The sequence below is a fragment of the Hyperolius riggenbachi genome, chromosome 2, assembly GCF_040937935.1.
Source record: "Hyperolius riggenbachi isolate aHypRig1 chromosome 2, aHypRig1.pri, whole genome shotgun sequence".
Lineage (NCBI taxonomy): Eukaryota > Metazoa > Chordata > Amphibia > Anura > Hyperoliidae > Hyperolius > Hyperolius riggenbachi.
The window spans coordinates 273,362,105-273,380,200 of record NC_090647.1 but is presented as its reverse complement, the minus strand read 5'-3'; the positions used below and the strand labels follow the sequence as shown (position 1 = coordinate 273,380,200).

The 18,096-nt window shown below is 43.1% G+C and overlaps 1 protein-coding gene across 1 annotated transcript in view; it reads right to left on the bottom strand.

The window, feature by feature from the left end:
- REPS2 (RALBP1 associated Eps domain containing 2) overlaps positions 1–18,096 on the bottom strand; it is a 211,682-nt gene that overhangs the window by 80,291 nt on the left and 113,295 nt on the right. The window contains exons 9-12 of the mRNA XM_068268694.1: positions 18,025–18,096; positions 13,488–13,565; positions 12,118–12,184; positions 7,133–7,201 (exon numbers count right to left, since the gene is read on the bottom strand). The exon at positions 18,025–18,096 is cut by the window's right edge and continues 5 nt beyond it. Of these exons, the coding sequence (XP_068124795.1) occupies positions 7,133–7,201; positions 12,118–12,184; positions 13,488–13,565; positions 18,025–18,096 (286 nt within the window). The remainder of the gene's footprint in view (positions 1–7,132; positions 7,202–12,117; positions 12,185–13,487; positions 13,566–18,024) is intronic.

The following is an 18,096-nucleotide window of genomic DNA, read 5'->3' as shown; positions in this document are numbered from 1 at the left end:
AAGCAGGGAAGAATTATACTGTAGAAGAAATTACACTCCTTTTCCTGAGTATGTTACAGATGTCAGTAGTGGACCATGACCATGAATAGAGCATCCGTACTCCTGTAAGAAGAATGTGGAGCATGTTACTTTCTTTCCGTAACACAAATCCTACTTGCCTGGCTGTTGTGTTGATCCTTTGCCCCAACACTTTCTGAATCACTGTCCCAGAGTGAGTATGCAGATCAAGTGTTCTCATGTCAGGCTTTAAAGAATGCATGCTTTTTGTAGTGCATGATTCACTGACAAAAGTTATCAGGTCCCCATTAAACCATCAACATTGAAGAAAGCTCAATATTCTGGAGCTGCCTAAGAGCTGTTCATCCAGAGATTATATTACACAAGCTGTCTTGAAAAAGCATCCTTTGTAGCTCCATAACATTGGTATTAGATGAATATGGTTTTCAAATAAAAATCTCCATCTATTATACATTTGAGAGTGTTGGCCTTCTATGTACAGTACATGCGTGTTTTACATATGCTTCTGATGTGCTTTACATCTATGGGGAGTACAAAAATGTTCTAACTGAATGGTAATATTAGAGCAGGCCTGGGCAAATGTTACGCAGCCTGGGCCACATTCCTAAAAAAGCGCAGTACTAGAGGCTGGAGGATGATCATATAAAATAGGGGAAGCAGAAGTGTCTGTAAATATATCTACCTACTCAATAATTAATGCTTAGGGGAGACAGGAAAATGTTTGAGCAGGTGGCTTTTGATGGGTTGCTTCAATATTTTAAATGGCCAAGTGTAATCGAATTGGAAAGAGCAGAAATGTAAGAAAATGGGGTCTAATTGAAGAAAATCAAGGGGCCATTCATGGGAAGGGGTTATGAGTGAGGCCACTTACACGGTACTGGAGGGCAGCAGGAAAAGTATTAGAGAGATTTTGAGGCAAACAATGCAAAGGCGGTGCATTTTTATCTTAAATATGCTGTAAGGCCTTATTATCAGGGAAGCTGAACCCCCTGGCATTTCTTATTCCATACAGAAAAGTATTTGCAGTATAAAACTACTAGGAATACCGGTAAGTGATTCTTAGAAGGAATTTATCTCTGGTGTTATGCTGCTTGTGTGACAGAGGCCTAGGCTGATAAGAAGTCAGCGAGACAAGCAGAGAGAGGCAGAGAAGGATGGTAGGATGTATAGATACAGCTATATGCAGTCCTGATAAATAAAAGGAATAATGGTTAATGGATAATATGCTTTACTCTGTCTAATAATTAAAAATTATAACAAGACAAGAAGCCAGATTTATTTCAAAAGGGCCTACTTATAAATCTGGTGATCTGCAGATCGCCAGGAAAGTGGTGCTATTTTTGTAGAAATAATGGTCCTTGTTTCTAAAGGTGGCCACTAATGTTCCAATTTCTAGTGAAAAATAGTTCGAGCGACCAGATACTTCTGATCGGAAGTAAGATATAACACATCATTTACTTCTCCTTCAACGAACCAATCTTTGCATCCAATCTATCACAACTGACAAGAAGATCCAAATTTAGGTTCCACAAAGGTTCAACAATCGGATGATTGTTTTTATAATCATTCATAATCGATTGTGCTCAACAACAAATATTATTTACAACCAATCTGATCACATCGGATCAGAATTATCTGATTGCTCGAACGATTTTTCGCTAGAAAATCGGACTGTTAGTGGCTACCTTTAGAATGACAATCAGCTTCAAAGATTGTCAAATTTATAAAGATAACCTGTTTCTCACAATGATCTTTTTTGATAATAATTACTGGCAACAAAGTGAAGACCGCCATACTTATAAGTGTACCTTACCAATTAGCGTTTGGAAAGTTCAATGTGAAGAATATTTAATTCAATGCGACTAGGTGGAGAACAGAGTGTTTTCTTTTCACACATCTGTTCAGGGATTTTCCTCTGGATGCTCCCTTTGAAAAGTGACGATCTGAAAACGCAATGGAAGTCAATGTAGACCTCTGTTCTCTGGTGAACGCCATAGACCACTTCTGATCGACATCTCCATTCACGTGGAAAGAGCTGTGGAGGGAACTTTAAAAATAAGATCTCTCCTTTAAAAATAAGGGAAGATCTGATTTTTAAACTGGAATAAGAAGTGGTGACCTATAATCAGCTTGCTATTTATTTATAAACAAAACAGACCTCATAGACATTTCTTCACTTTGCCTTCTTCCACCCCAATGACCCAATCAAGCTCAAGACCATAAAAAACAAACAAACAAAAACATTTAGGAACCTGATTAGGGATTTGACGCATTTAGAGATTTGAGCAAGAGTGAAACTGGCACCAGAAATTGTATTTGTATTGTATTGCCCTTTAGAAACTAAAGAAATGTTTTGGTTAGATTTATGTTCTCCAAAACTACTCAAATGCAACAAAAGAATTAAATTGTGCATATTTGTTAATCTTTATGCACCCTGATAGGGGGGCTGAAACTGACTGCATTTCTTACAAACAGACTGTACAATCTGTCTGCATTTATATAGAAAAGGGGCCTTCCTAAGCAACCTACTGATATTATATTAAGTTTGTTGGGTCTCATTTTACAATGCTGTTGGTCATTACATAACAAAATGGAATGGAGTGTTTCGTTGACATGGAAACATTGGTTGATCTATAAAGGACAAGCTTACCTGCCAATAAATCCAGACTGGAATCTGTAACATTTTTGGTATTGTCTGCTGCCAGTCAAATACAGTCTATCTAAGGCCTCATGTACATAAGCAGCTGAAGGCGGGGCTTTCACCATCTATCATTAAACTGCATCTGCAAGGCACTCAGTGGCTGGCAGATTGGAACTTGAACTGCATACTCAGCCATCCAAGTGATGAATCCCTAATGCAGGCCATACATGCACTGATTTTTCCAACTGGAAATCTATAGAACAATTATGAAATTACGATTGGACCATTGAAAACTTCAATTTATCGCACATGGCGGGGGAGCGTTTAGATCGACGGGCAATAGCACTGCACGGTATAGGACAGGGCAATGCTGCGGCTGGTAGATTTTCAATAGATTTCCTAGTGAAAATCTGTGTGCAGGGTATGGGGACTCGGACTCTCTCTGATTATATTCAGATCAGAGAAGGATTGATCTATTTGCTACATTAGGTGGCAAGCTAAGCACAGTGCACAGTAATTGTATAATTGCATAGTCACATGTATTTCCATTGTAAGTCGTATTATTTTATTCTGTTTATATTAGCTATTTAAAATTACAAACATAAGTACAAAGGTGATGTCAAATCAACACTTTTGAGGACTAAATACAGTGAAATTCGAGCTAAGTACAAGAGATATGGCAGACTGTGTCGAGCAGCATGATTAATTGTATTTGAGCATTAAGATGTCCAACCAGACTTTTCAGCTGAAAAATATCAGCCTTGTAGCATCTTAGAAGGTATACTTACAGATTATTAAAATCTCATTAATACTGCAAAATTACTTTGCAAGATAAAGATGGGATTAAGAGATTATCAAGTAAATCCTACTGTACATTTTAAGAGTAAGAGGTTTATTTGAACTGGGCTGACACACACACACACACACACACACACTCCACACACTCCACACACACACACACACACACACACTACACACACACACACACACACACGCACGCACGCACGCACGCACACACACACACACACACACACACACACACACACACACACACACACACACACACACACACACACACACACACACACACACACACACACACACACCATAACATTTCAGTATGTACACTGCTTATGATTCAGTATATACCTTTATTTTTCATGGGACATACTGTACATGAATAGCATGCGGTAATGCTATTGCAGTTAATGTCTTGTGTGAAAATCGCCTCTTAGCAGTTAGAAGAAAAAAAAAGAGCAAGTGAATAGTTGTTAATTAGTTTTGTTACTCCAGCTGCAATTAAACGCAGACAAAAAAGGAATTTTATGAATTCCTCATTAGTGCTATTTAAGGAACGCTTACAGTCAAAGTGAAAATGGCCAGGAAACACACAGAGTAGTCTATATGACTTCTATTCATTAATAAGTGTCTCTTCTGGTACCCAAGACCCGTAGCTGATAGTTTCTACATTAATATTTAAAGAAGAATACCATTATGCATTATACATAAAAGTTCTCCACAGCTAAATAAGATTTCCTAATTTATTCCAAAAACCATTTCCCTTGCCTTTGGCTTATATACAAATTTAATGTAAATTGTATGAAGCATGCAACTGGGCTTATCAAATGCCTTTCTTGCCGTTTTTGATTCGCCCCTTCCAAGCTACATACAACCTGCATTACATTTGGAGTGGGAGACTTCAGTGGAATGGTGAGGGGAGTGTACAGTAGAGAAATGAGGGGAGTATGCAGTTAAATGGCGAGGTGAGTGTACAGTCAAGTGAGGAGGAAAGTGGGTGAATGTACAGTGGAGTGGGGAGGGGAGTGTTTCGTGGAATGGCGAAGAGAGTGTACAGTGGAGTGAGGAGGAGAGTGTGCAGTGGAGTGGAGAGGGGAGTGTATAGTGGAGTAGGAAGGGGAGTGTGCAGTGAAGTGGGGAGGGGAGTATGCAGTGGAGTGGGGAGTGTGCAGTGGAGTGGGGAGGAGATCATGCAGTGGAGTGGGGAGTGTACAGAAGAGGGAAGGGAAGTGTGCAGTGGAGTGGGGAGGGGAGTGTGCAGTTGAATGGGAAGGGGAGTGTGTAGTGGAGTGGGGAGGTGATTGTGCAGTGCAGTGGGGAGTGTACAGAAGGGGGAAGGGAAGTGTGCAGTGGAGTGGGGAGGGGAGTGTGCAGTTGAATGGGAAGGGGAGTGAGTAGTGGAGTGGGGAGTGGAGTGTGCAGTGGAGTGGGGAGTGGAGTGTGCAGTGAAGTGGGGAGGGGAGTATGCCATGGAGGGGGGGGGGAAGGGAGTGTGCAGTGGAGTGGGAAGGAGAGTGTGTAGTGGAGTGGGGAGGGGAGTGGAGTTTACAAGGGAGTGGGCCGAAGCAGTACAAAGATAGATAGTTATGGTTCCATCTAAACTAGAAAATAAACTAAATAGTGTTTTGGAGCCTTAAACATTATGGATTAAAAAAAAAAAAAAAAAAAGAAGCAGAATATCAAAATCAGGGCAAGTCATTACAAATTACAAATAATGAAACACTGGCTCTTTGTCTGAGAAATTTTGTTTCAAATATGTAATTAAAAGTTATAAACAGAAATACATTTTGCAAGCAAAATCATATCAGGATAATTTTAACATGGAGCTGATCTCATTCAAGCTGCGTCTAAATTAAAAAAGACTGTCAAGTCCCTACAGGGCATCTGTTGTTACAGTGAACATCTGTCTGCCAAGCACTTAAGGAAACTTTGCTCTAACAGGAATATGCATGGTGCCCTTGCTGACTTCAACAAAAATAACAATACTTGCCAAGCTTTTGTGTGAATACAGTGTATTTAGAGTGTTTTTAGAGGATAAAGGCAGTTAAGAAACTTAAAGAGAAACTCCGACCAAGAATTGAACTTTATCCCAATCAGTAGCTGATACCCCCTTTTACATGAGAAATGTATTCCTTTTCACAACAGACCATCCGGGTGCGCTGTATGACTGATATTGTGGTGAAACCCCTCCCACAAGAAACTCTGAGGACGTGGTACTCCTGGCAGTTTCCTGTCTGTGAACCTTGTTGCATTGTGGGAAATAGCTGTTTACACTCCCCTCTCCACTGTTTACAGCTATTTCCAACTGCCAAAAAAGCATGCAGCAGCTACATCACCTGCCAACAGTAAAAATGTCACCATGTAATAAATGTCAGAATGTAAATCAGGGATTGAAAAGATTTTACAATGGGCATACACTGACTAAATCATTTATACATAATTATTGTAAAAATGAAACACTTTTTTATTACATTATTTTCACTGGAGTTCCTCTTTAATGCCCTGCCCCTCCAGCTTAACCATCACAGCCATCAGGCCCCAGATACAGCCAGCACCTGGATGTAAACAGTACAAGTGTCACCCTACTGCAAGTACACATACTAAGGGCAGACTACTACGAGAGTAGTCTACTACGAGCAGGAGCATACCCAGCAAAGGTTTACAATACTGAATACTGCATGACTGGCACATCCACGGTAGGCAGTGGAGGTCACTAGTGTTAAAAGTGGGGTGAAATAGCGATAACTTTAGTTTTAAAGTAAACTTGAGATGGGGGCAGGGGCAGGATAAAAAAATATTCATACCTGGGGCTTCCTTCAGCCCCCTTCAGGCTAATCGCTCCCTTGCCATCCTCCTCTGCCTCCTGGTTATTCTGCAATTGGCCTCTGAAAAGTCCTCCGGTTCTGGGCCAACTGCATATTTGCGGCCTAACCGTGCGTGTGCTCCCGTCGCTGGGAGTATTCTATGCCTGAGCAGGTGCAGAACACTCCTGGGGACGGGAGCAGGCGCGGCCGGATTGCATCTGCGCCGACTGGCCCCGACTGGAGGATTTTCCAGTGCCAGTTGTGGACAAACCAGGAGGCAGAGGAGAATGGAGTGGGAGCGATAAGCCTGGATGTAGCTGCATTAAGCCCCAGATATGTATATATTTTTTTATTCCCATCTCAGGTACACTTTAAGTACACTTTTTTGTGTCTTATAAGATGTTTTATCACACCTTCAGTAATAATTAATTGAAGGAAATATCCTTACTTCTAGAAAATTGGCAATCATAATACAAATGTAATTGTGATTTAAAGTATGAAGTCTAATGTACTGAGGGTAGAAAAAAATGGTACTACAGATGATCAAGGAAGAGCAGATCATTCTGATTTATTGCAAATGGTATGGTAATATTATGCCAAAGTATACAGCTTGAAAATGGACAAAATCAAGTGCCGCAGCAGTTGGGTTTTCCAGCTGTATAAATGTGAATACAATTAGCATAAAATTTACATAAGTTTTAAATTATTTGCATCTCATTACACACCTCAATGTGTGACTGACTTTTTTTTAAGGGAATAAAGATGGCAGCTTTCATATTTCTCTCACTTCAGGCATACTGAACAATAGGGTACAGATTATATTTTCTCAGAAGCACAAGGCATTTATAAAGTAAATCCTGATATTATTTACCACTTTTGGAAGCTGAAAATGTTTTTGGTGCTGTTGGTGCAGGCTGTACTAGTACTTTTTCCTCCGAGGCTGAAAAAAAGAAAGTCTTAGTTATACTTTTAAAACAGCCTTTTTTTGTTATTTGGTAACAAAAATAATGTAAAAATCTGTTTTTTTTTGGCAAGGTTAACAGTGGGCTATTGTGGTGAATCATAATGGCAATGCAATGTTCACAGTGCGGCCGTTGCATTTTGATGGAGTGTGGTATCCTAACAAAACGCCGGCGTTAACAGTACAGTGAAGCATACTTTTTATTGACTGTATGTTTCACTGTATGCAACACAACAATTGGATAACATGCCATGCTGCTTTCCCACTGTGTTACATTGTGTTCCCGCTGTTACAGGGAACACAGTGCAACTCTCACTGTGAACCTAGCCAAATATCCTCGTACGCATTCCCGTGGCTGGGAGCATCTTACGCAGGCGAAGTATGAGAGGATCTCTACTACGCCTGCGCAGTATGTTACGTCGCAGGGAGCGCAAACGAGGACGTGCACAGTGGACGGCGACTGAAGAAAGTGAAAGTCGAGGCAGCGGACCGGAAGATCATTTTATGACGTCGCGGGCACAGGGCGGCTGCAAGGGCCTGGCAGAAGCCCCAGGTAAGTGAAACTTAAATAACAATAATTTCTCTCTAGCAACAAGATCTGCAAACTCTTGTACATTCTTGTACAACATATGAATTAATATACAGAAACAAAGCCAGCTTAAATAGAATGTAAGTGTTAAACATTTTTTGTCATTAAAGAGTAACTGTCAGGCTGCAGAAGCTAATTTAAACCTCTATTCTCCTGTGTTAAACAGTTTAGAAGGAAGCCCAAAAGCAATTAGTGAAGATAAAAATCTCAGTTACCTTTGATGTGTGCTTATCTTAAAGGCTGTTATAGACCCATAAGGACGCAAGCCGCATACTAAACTGCAAAGCATCCTGGGGCCCTCCCCTCGGCTGCTAATGAGACGTTACAGCAGCTTGTGTAATCAGTCCAGCGCGTAGCACTGATAAATCTCGGGCAGAGTACACTGCAGGAGTCAGCTATTGTTCCTAGCCACATGGCTCATTAATATTCACTGCACACTGTGTTATTTAGTACCAGCTTTTCTGTGATCAGGAAGCAGGCAGGACATGACGACACATTTGACAGAAAAACATGGAGCCTGCCATGAGCTGTCAGGAGCATCTATCTCTGCATATACTATATACAAATTCTGTGAAATCCAAACGTGGACAGTGAAATGCATATGTAATGTAAGTACAGCCAATCTTTAGCTACTGATATATGTGTTTATTTTCTCTGAGACCTTATACCTAACAGTTCCTCTTTAAACCTAAAAACATGGCCGGCCTTTAAACCGAGCGACCAGAGTGGTCGCTCAGGGCGCCAGCATCCAGGGGGGGCGCACATGATGTGCATTTAACTGGCCCTGGCCGGCATTTCTACCTGCTGACTGCGGCTGTGGGCTCTGGGTCCGTCTGTGGCTGCTGCAAGTGGTAGCTCTGCCTCCTAGCGCTGCTGGGGCTGATGGGGGCGAAGACTCCAGGAACCTGCTCCTGCCTCTTCTGTGTGAGACATTCGTGCCAGTAGCCCCGCCCCTCGCTCACAGGTGATGTCTCTTCGCTGCATACTAATCAGAGAGAGACCTGCTTGTCACTCCTGACTCTTGGCCATCTTCTGTCCCCAGCTACAAGCAGAAAAGTAAGATTCCCCAGTTTGGAAAGTGTGTGTGTGTGTGTGTGTGTGTGTAGGGGCGTAGCAATAGGGGTTGCAGAGGTTGCGACCGCATCAGGGCCCTTGGGGCAGAGGGGCCCCGAAAGGCCCTCCCTCAACTACAGTATTAGCTCTCTATTGGTCGTGTGCTCATAATAATCACTTCTATAAATACTTTAAATAGTGGTAATTATTAACAAACTGTTCCCCATCCCCTTCTTGCTCCTCTGACACTGTAGTTGCCATTGGTCGGTTTTGGAGCGCTGTCTCGATTGCTATGTATAGAGTGCTTGGGGGGCCCCATTGTAAAACTTGCATCGGGGTCCACAGCTCCTTAGTTACGCCATTGTGTGTGTGTGTGTGGGAGGGGGTGCCTAGATATGCTAAAGGGGGATCTGCTTGTATACCATACACTATTTATCTGCCTAGCTATATACATTATAAGGGGTACCTGTTTATATATATTCTAAAGGGGGGAATCTGCCTATATACACTGGGGGGGGGGTATGGATCTGCCTACAGTATATACACCAAAAGGGATCTGTCTATATACACTAAAGGGGGGATCTGCCTCCATAGAAGGGCTGAAACAGCCATCAGGCTAATCCTTGCACCCTGCACCCACCGCCATCCTCTGTGCCTCTCCTCCAACCTGGTAGGTGCACTTATGATTCCACTTATGCAGCGTTTTTGTATTGCTGAAGATGTTTTGGGATTAAAATACATGTTTTTGCAGCAGTACCAGTGTTCTCTTTCTGTATTGTACTCATACACTACAAGGGGGGGATCTGCTTATATACACTAAAAGGGGAGGATCTGCCTCTAAAGGGGGGGCGGGGGGGATTTGCCTATATACACTAAAAGGGGAAATGCCTATATACACTAAAAGGGTGTGGGGGTGATGTGCCTATATACACTAAAAGGGTGTGGGTGGATTTGCCTATATACACTAAAAGGGGAAATGCCTATATACACTAAAAGGGTGTGTGTGTGTGGGGGGGGGGGGGATTTGCCTATATACACTAAAGGGGTTATCTGCCTATATAGCACATGGGCGTGTGTGCCTGCATGCCTGCGTGCGTGTGCGTGCAAAGAGCATGAAGGGGGTGGGGGGCACCAAAATCTGGTTACGCCCAGGGCACTGTGAAACCTAAGGCCGGCCCTGCAGTTAGAAACGATTATTGTAACAAAGTTTAATCCATAGAAAATAATATGGTTTAAAGGGTACCTGATATGGGACATGATGAGATTGTGTACAGTGCCAAGCATATATATATAACTAGGCTGTGTTCCCCTTTTCTTTTTCTCCTAATAGAGGTTAAAATTCAGGGCTCCACCCAGACTTCAGATGGACTGTAGATCTCACTGATAACTAATTACAGGCTATAACACTATTGCAGTGCAGAGAGATAATTCTTTGTGAAGGGAATAGATAAAAAAAGTCTATCCTTCAAGATGACCGAAAAACATTTAAAACTGTCATCATTAATCTTATTTTTTTTTTTTGCTTTTAAACACAAAATAAGACGGTAGGATACCAAGAAAATTCTATTTATGAGAATGTGAGAATCTGCTCAGCTGCCTGTGTAAACAGGCAACTTTTTGACCACTGTTCAGGTCTGCATTCTGCAGGTCTCTTTAAGAGAGACTTTTTGTCTGTATTACAGTTTGCTGCTGAGGAATTTGCATACATTCGTTATGCAAATCCCCTACCTGCCTCCTGTGATGACTGGCAGTATAAAGGTTGGGATTACCCACAGTCCTTTGCTGGTCATTCCTTCAGGGTTTGTAGTACACACTCCTAGAGAGTGTCAGCCATGCTCTTGGTTTGAAGATCAGCTTAGAGTAATTCCTGGAAACTGTGCTAGGCAGATTCCTTAAGTGCAGTTAGGATTGTTTATCTGTTTGTTTGTTCTGTTGCTGTTGTCCTGTCCCAGCGGTGGTCGACAGGAAATGGTTCTGATCTCTGTTCTTGGAGTATAGCTGGTGCAGCAGTTGCTACCAGCTATCTCTTCTGTTCTGTCTCCTGGGATCGCGCTAGCCACTTTTCGCTAGCGCTGTGGATCCTTCTGTTCTATCTCCTGGGATCGCGCTAGCCACTTTTCGCTAGCGCTGTGGATCCTCCTGTTCTGTCTCCTGGGATCGCGCTAGCCACTTTTCGCTGGCGCTGTGGATCCTTCTGTTCTGTCTCCTGGGATCGCGCTGGCCACTTTTCGCTAGTGCTGTGGATCCTTCTGTTCTGCTACTCTGTACCTGGATCGCACTCGCTTCTCGCTAGTGCTGTGGATCCTATCTCTCTCTTGTCCCTGTTTTCGTGTGTCTGTCTTGTCTGCTACGACCGCTTGCTGGAGGCTCGGTGAGGTAACCGTTAAGCAAGCGTTCGCGTCCTCTGTTTCATGTTTGTCTGTCGATGGTTAGTTAGGCAAGCTTGTCTCTATTGTGCTTATCACGTGGAGACCGCGCATAACCGCGTGCACTGTTGCGAATGAGTGCAGTGTTCGCGGTTAGCTAGCGTTTGTTGTTTTCCGTATCTCCTCATTGTATTATTTGCTGTGCCTTTGCTACTCTCGTGCTCCGCCTTGCTGTAACCTTGTGTCACGTCTGGCGATCGCACCTCTCGCGATCGCGTTCCTGCTTCTTATCTGCTGTGGTGTGTGCACAGTCGCGGGTTGGCGACTAATTTTATGCACACACACACAATCTGTCTCTGTGCTCACTCTCAACCGCTTCTCTTGCGATTGCGTTTCTTCCCTTCGTACAATTCCTGTCTGGCGTGTGTGGTAGGGCAGAGGAGCTGTTCCTCTGCACTCCACAGCTCCACCTGCCGACAGGAATTTCCCTCTGCAGGTGCATAGCACCTAGCCTGGGTGTCCTCCAGTATACGCTTGTGGAGGAAATCCGCCGCGTCAGCGCACGTCTGGTGCGCTGACCACGGAGACGATTCCACAATTGTTACAGAGAAGAATTACAGATACAGTTGTGAATCTCAGTTTTATTTTCAGGTCAGGTGTGCTGCAATTATCATTCGCTAGGTCAGCAGACTTTAGTACGCTAATGTTACAGATTTGTAAAACCAGCAGGTGGCGCTCCAGAAATGAAAATGTCATTTGTAATCATAATTATGCTCTTCAAACAAATGTTAGTAATAAACATAGAAAATATTACAAAATGTCAAATGCTTTAGAGTAATTTCAGAGGTCTGTTTTTTGTGAGGTTATTTAATACTCAATTACTGTACCTTTTGAATCACTGACTGAGTCTTCCTTTGATGCACTTTCAGTGGACGGAACTTCAACATTAGTCTTCTAACATAAATAAATGACAGTGTTAAGTGTCTATCCATAGAAGCTGATTTATACAGGCACGTGTACAAGTAATATTTGGTCACTGTGTGCTGTGCAACCTAAAGGCCACAGACTGAAAAAAACACTAAAGAGAAGCAAAGTAGGACTTGAGTGAACATGAAGTTTCCTTTGAAATCATTCAAATATGAATTAGTTACCTTAAAAAAAATTCCAATAGTGTCCTATAAACAGTTCCAAGGGCCTGGAATTTTCACAATGTCCTGCACTGGCAGCACTAACCCATACATGTACAGGTGCTTTGTATTCTCAGCACCTATAGGATTACTTACTAATGCAGATACCAGGGGAACCAGATCCCACCAAGTTCCATTGTAGAAATGGAGCAAGACTTTAGCTTTGGAAGGAGATCAACAGGACATGGTGACGGCATTCACACTGAGGCATGGAGTGCAGGAGGCAGTACATCAACAAGATGATTGGCGGTTATTCAAAGGACTTGATATACAGGTAGTCCTCAGTTAATGAACAAGATAGGGACTGTTTGTCCGTTCTTCACCTGAATCTGTCCATAAGTCGAATCTGTGCCATCTGTGTTCCCTGTACCTCCCCTATGCCCCCCATGCCTCCAGTGTCTTTCTCCGTGTCACCTCTGTTCTGCAGAGCATTCAGTGTCTCCCTCTGTGTAACCTCCCCCTCCCTCCCTCCCCCCCCCCCCCCCCACACACACACGTGTCACCCTGTGCCCTCAATGTACAGCAGCAAAATGTAATTTTAGTGGTTAACTAGTTTCTAGTTGCTAAACAAGTCAAAATGAAAGTACAGCAGTCTGCCCTTATCGTACAACATAATTTTCAGTATTTACACGCTTTTACGTAAAAGTATATTTGTTATATTGCACTAGAGTACTAGATTACAAATATTTGTAATAAATGTCATAACTACAGAACACTATTTTTTTCTTTTCATCTGTAATAGCAGATCTGCAGCCACAGATGCCTATTACCAAGATCTGATTTAGTAGTAACTAGTAAGCTATGACTTATTAGCATTTAAGTAGCTTGTTTAAAAGGTCAAGCAATCAAGGCTTTTCATCTTTCTTCCATTCCAAGGTCAAAAACAACATCAACTACTAACACTACAATTGGGTGACTAAAGTATAATGTTCTAGTCTTATGCATGCTGGGGCTTTTACCGAATATAAAGCTATTAAGAGTTATAGTGAAATGAGAAAAAAACATTCATGTAATGGACAATGTTGTGCATGCTGGGTACATAAAACAAAGAAACATTAATAATTACTAACTGGTTTGGTATTATTTGATTCCACATCAAAGAGAATCAGCAACTCGGAGTTGGCTGGATCTTCACAGACGGTTTCTAGCTGATTATAGGGGTAAATGCAAAAAAAAAAAAAAAAAAAAAAAAAGAGTAAGTCACAACAGCATGATGTGTATCACACTGACAACTGATCTAAAAGTGAAAAAACTCATAAATAATAAAAGAAAAAGAAGAAAAGTCAATGTTTTGGCCTGTGACCTACAACCTAGACATATTTATATGTGTGAAACATATTATCCATGCACTGATGCCTACATTTTCAGTATTATATACATCTAGTGTGCTGCCTCCTAGCATTGTTTTCAAATGATTACCAGACTCACATATAAGCCGACCCATGTATAGCCTTAGGCTCCTACCTTTCCCTCAGAAACCAGAAAAAAGTGATTGACTTGCGTAGACCCCTCCCCGATATAATTAGCTAAATGTGCCTGAAGTATAATGCAGCCCCCCTCCCCAGGTGTTAGACAGACTTTCCTCACAGCCAGATGTGCACCCAGGTGTAACGCAGCCTCCATGAGCATAGCCACATGTGCACCCAGGTGTTAGGCAGCCCACCTCTCCATAGCCAAATGTGCACCCAGGTGTTAGGCAGCCTCCATCAGTATAGCCAGATGTGCACCCAGGTGTTAGGAAGCCCCCTCCCACAGCCAGATGTGCACCCAGGTGTTAGGAAGCCCCCTCCCATAGCCAGATGTGCACTCAGGTGTTAGGCAGCCTCACTCCCCATAGCCAAATGTGCACCTAGGTGTTACAAAGCCCCCCCCCCCATAGCCAGATGTGCACCCAGGTGTTTGGCAGCCCCCCTCACCATAGCCAGATGTGCACCCAGGTGTTAGGCAGCCCACCTCCCCATAGCCAGATGTGTACCCAGGTGTTAGGCAGCCCCCCATATCCAGATGTGCATCCAGGTGTTAGGCAGCTCCCCAACAAATAGCCACATGTGCACCCAGGTGTTAGGCAGCCCACCTCCCCAAAGCCAGATGTGCACCCAGGTGTTAGGCAGCCCCCTCCCCATAGCTTGATGTGCACTCAGGTGTTAGGCAGCCCCAATTCCCATAGCCAGATGTGCACCCAGGTGTTAGGCAGCCTTACTCCCCATAGCCAGATGTGCACCCAGGTGTTAGGCAGCCTTACTCCCCATAGCCAGATGTGTACCCAGTAGGCAACATCCAGCTCCCCCTGTCATGTCAGATATAACTATAGTCAGATTTTTCTACCTGGAGTGAGGCTGCCTGGAGAGTGTATTAGCTTTGGCTGCTGATGTGAGAAGGACATACACATGATTGTTTGTATTTTCTGACTGCCATTGTCCATACTGCAGTCATATTACTGAGAAAGCTCCTTTCAACCAGAGTTTAATGGAGGTTGTCCACTAAACTAGAGGCACTAAGCTCAGCTAGAGGCAGTTCTACAATTTTCTGATAACCCTTTAAATTAGACACAAACTAATGGCAAGCAAAAAAAAAGAAGAAAAAAAGCAACAAAATAAAAACTCTGTTTAGCGGGTTTAAGAGTGATTACTTGCTACTCAAGGGTGCAAGACACATGTGATCTACAGAAACATGGAATTCTGGGAAATATAAATCCAGGAACTAGGGATGGTCAAAGAGATGCAAATATTTCCAAGTTGATGCAAAGGTATGCAAGTTTTATGCACATATATGCAGTTTGAAAATGGTCAATGAATTTAAACCTGGTTAAAAAAAGGTGGGGGGAAAGGCTGCGCGTCCCTAAACACATGTTGCAATTGAATGGTTAATCGCACAGGCATACACCGCCTCTGTCAGACTGAAAAATGCATGCCCTGCATCCTAGACAAGTGCTAACATTTATTAAACTAGGAGGAACTTTAGCTTCCAATATGGTTTGCATGCAAAGTATATTATACTAGACCCTTCGCCACGGTGAGGCAAACCTCCGGGCAAGTGACCTAACCTAAATTTAAAACCTTGGGAGCAGCTAAGCAAAGCTTAGGTTAGGTCACTTGCCCGGAGGTTTGCCTCACCGTGGCGCAAGTGTCTAGTATAATATACTTTGCATGCAAACCATCTTGGAAGCTAAAGTTTTTCCTAGTTTAATAAATGTTAGCACTTGTCTAGGATGCAGGGCATGCATTTTTCAGTCTGACAGAGGCGGTGTATGCCTGTGCGATTAACCATTCAATTGCAACATGTGTTTAGGGACGCGCAGCCTTTCCCCCACCTTTTTTTTTAACTTTGTAACTATGTAACTGTCAGGTTAGCTGCTCCCAGCCCCTCCTCCTGAGTTTCCTGTTTGCATAATAAGTAGTAGCAGATTTGCATATGATTTGCATCTGAATTGAATGCAAAGGGCTCGATTCACAAAGCGGTGCTAGCCCAGTTAGAGACTTTAGGCATGATAACCATTGCACCACGCTGGTGAAAAGCCAGTTTAGGCTTGATAAGTTTAGGTGTGATAAGTTTAGGTGTGATAAGTTTAGGCATGCTAAGTTTAGATAAGTGTAGATAGCGTGCAAAGTCCCGCACGCAAAGCAGCGCCATTAAACTCTATGCGAAGTGCACCAGACTTTGCTAGCGCAAAACTTTTGATCATCTGTGCACTGCGGTGCTAACGCAGTTGGTGCTTAAACTTATCATGCCTAAACTTATCACACCTAAACTTATCATGCCTAAACTTATCACACCTAAACTTATCACACCTAAACTTATCATGCCTAAACTGAGTTTAGGTGTGATAAAGGGCTTTTCACCAGCGTGCTAACTGTTAGCACCGCTTTGTGAATCAGGCCCAAAGTGTGCAGAAAATCTATTTAGGTGCTTCACACTGAGCTGGTGGTAATTTCAGATGCAGCCTTAGTGGTATGCGCTGGCGTTCTCCTCGCTGTTCAACAGAATTTAAACCTGGGTTTAAATTCATTGGTCCATTTTGAAGCTGCATATATTTGCATAAAAATTACATAAAGTTGGAAGTATATGCTTATCATTGATCATCCCTACCAGGAACTGTGATGTTTCAGCAGCTTTACAACATTATTATTATTTATTGTATTTATAAAGCGCCAACATATTACGCAGCGATGGACATTAATTTAGGTTACAGACAATATTTAGGGGTGACAAACAGCAATATGACAATACAGGAATACAAGAAAACCAGATCACACAGCACAGTATGAGTACAAGGTAATGCTGTCAGTCACTGGATGGGAGCATGGAGATTAGGCAAGTTAGGTTCACTCAAATGCATAGCATGGGTTTACAGTAATGGAGGCGCATGATCAGGTAGGACACAAAAGGAGGAGGACCCTGCCCAAAGGCTTACAATCTAGAGGGAGAGGCAGGGACACGAGAGGTAGGGGACCAGAGTTCAGCTGTGGGTTTAGAGCAATTGTGAGGGGTGGTAGGCCAGAGTGAAAAGGTGAGTTTTAAGGGCCTTCTTGAAGGTGTTGAAGGAGGGGGCTGCCCTAATGGGTGGAGGTAGGGAGTTCCATAGTGTTGGAGATGCTCTTGAGAAGTCTTGGAGGCGTGCATGGGACTGGGTGATGCGGGGCACGGTCAGGCAAAGTTCATTGGAGGAGCGGAGTGAGCGGCTTGGTGTGTATCTCTGAGTAAGATCAGAAATATAGGTTGGACAGGTTTTGTGGACGGATTTGTAGGTCAGACACAATATCTTGAATCTGATTCTGGACTGGCTAGGAAGCCAGTGGAGGGATTCACGGAGGGGAGCCGCCCTGGTGGAGCGATGGGAGGAGTGGATAATTCTGGCTGCCGCATTCATGATGGACTGCAGTGGGGCTATTCGGGTCATAGGGAGACCAGACAGAAGGGCATTGCAGTAGTCGAGGCGGGAAATTATGAGGGCATGGATGAGGAGTTTAGTGGTGGCAGGGGTCAGGAAAGGGCGAATCTTACAGATGTTACGAAGGTGGAAGTTGCAGGACTTTGTGAGGTTTTGGATGTGGGCAGTGAAGGAGAGTGTGGAGTCCAGGGTGACACCCAGACAGCGGGCTTGAGAGGTAGGGCGAATGGTAGTGTGGTTAACAGTGACCTGCACATCTGGGAGGTCCAGGGATGACCGGAGTGGGAAGATCATAAATTCCGTTTTGTCTAGATTTAGTTTCAGGAACCTAGCGAACATCCAGGAGGAGATGGCAGATAGGGAGGAGAACACCTTGTCCATGGTAGTGGTGGATATGTCAGGGGTGTGGAGGTAGATTTGGGTGTCATCTGCATACAGATGATAGTTAAAAGCCATGGAGGAGATAACCTTGCCAATGGAGGATAATCAAACCAAAGTATAATTATTTATTTTCTTCTAGCACCTTCTGTATAGACAACACAGGAAAGATCCCCAGAGTGCTTCTTGATGTTGTCAAACTATATGGCTTATTGGTAAAAAATGACACCACCTAGTTCAGGTCTGGCCAGACTACACAATTTCTATAATGAAATGGATAGGAACAAGTAGTAGAATACAATTTTTGTCAAATACATATTTCTGAATCAGTATCCTCTTACTTCTTTTCTGACCGGACAAACTGTACTTGTTCCACGATATGCTTCATACACACCATCTGTACTGGGTTTTAA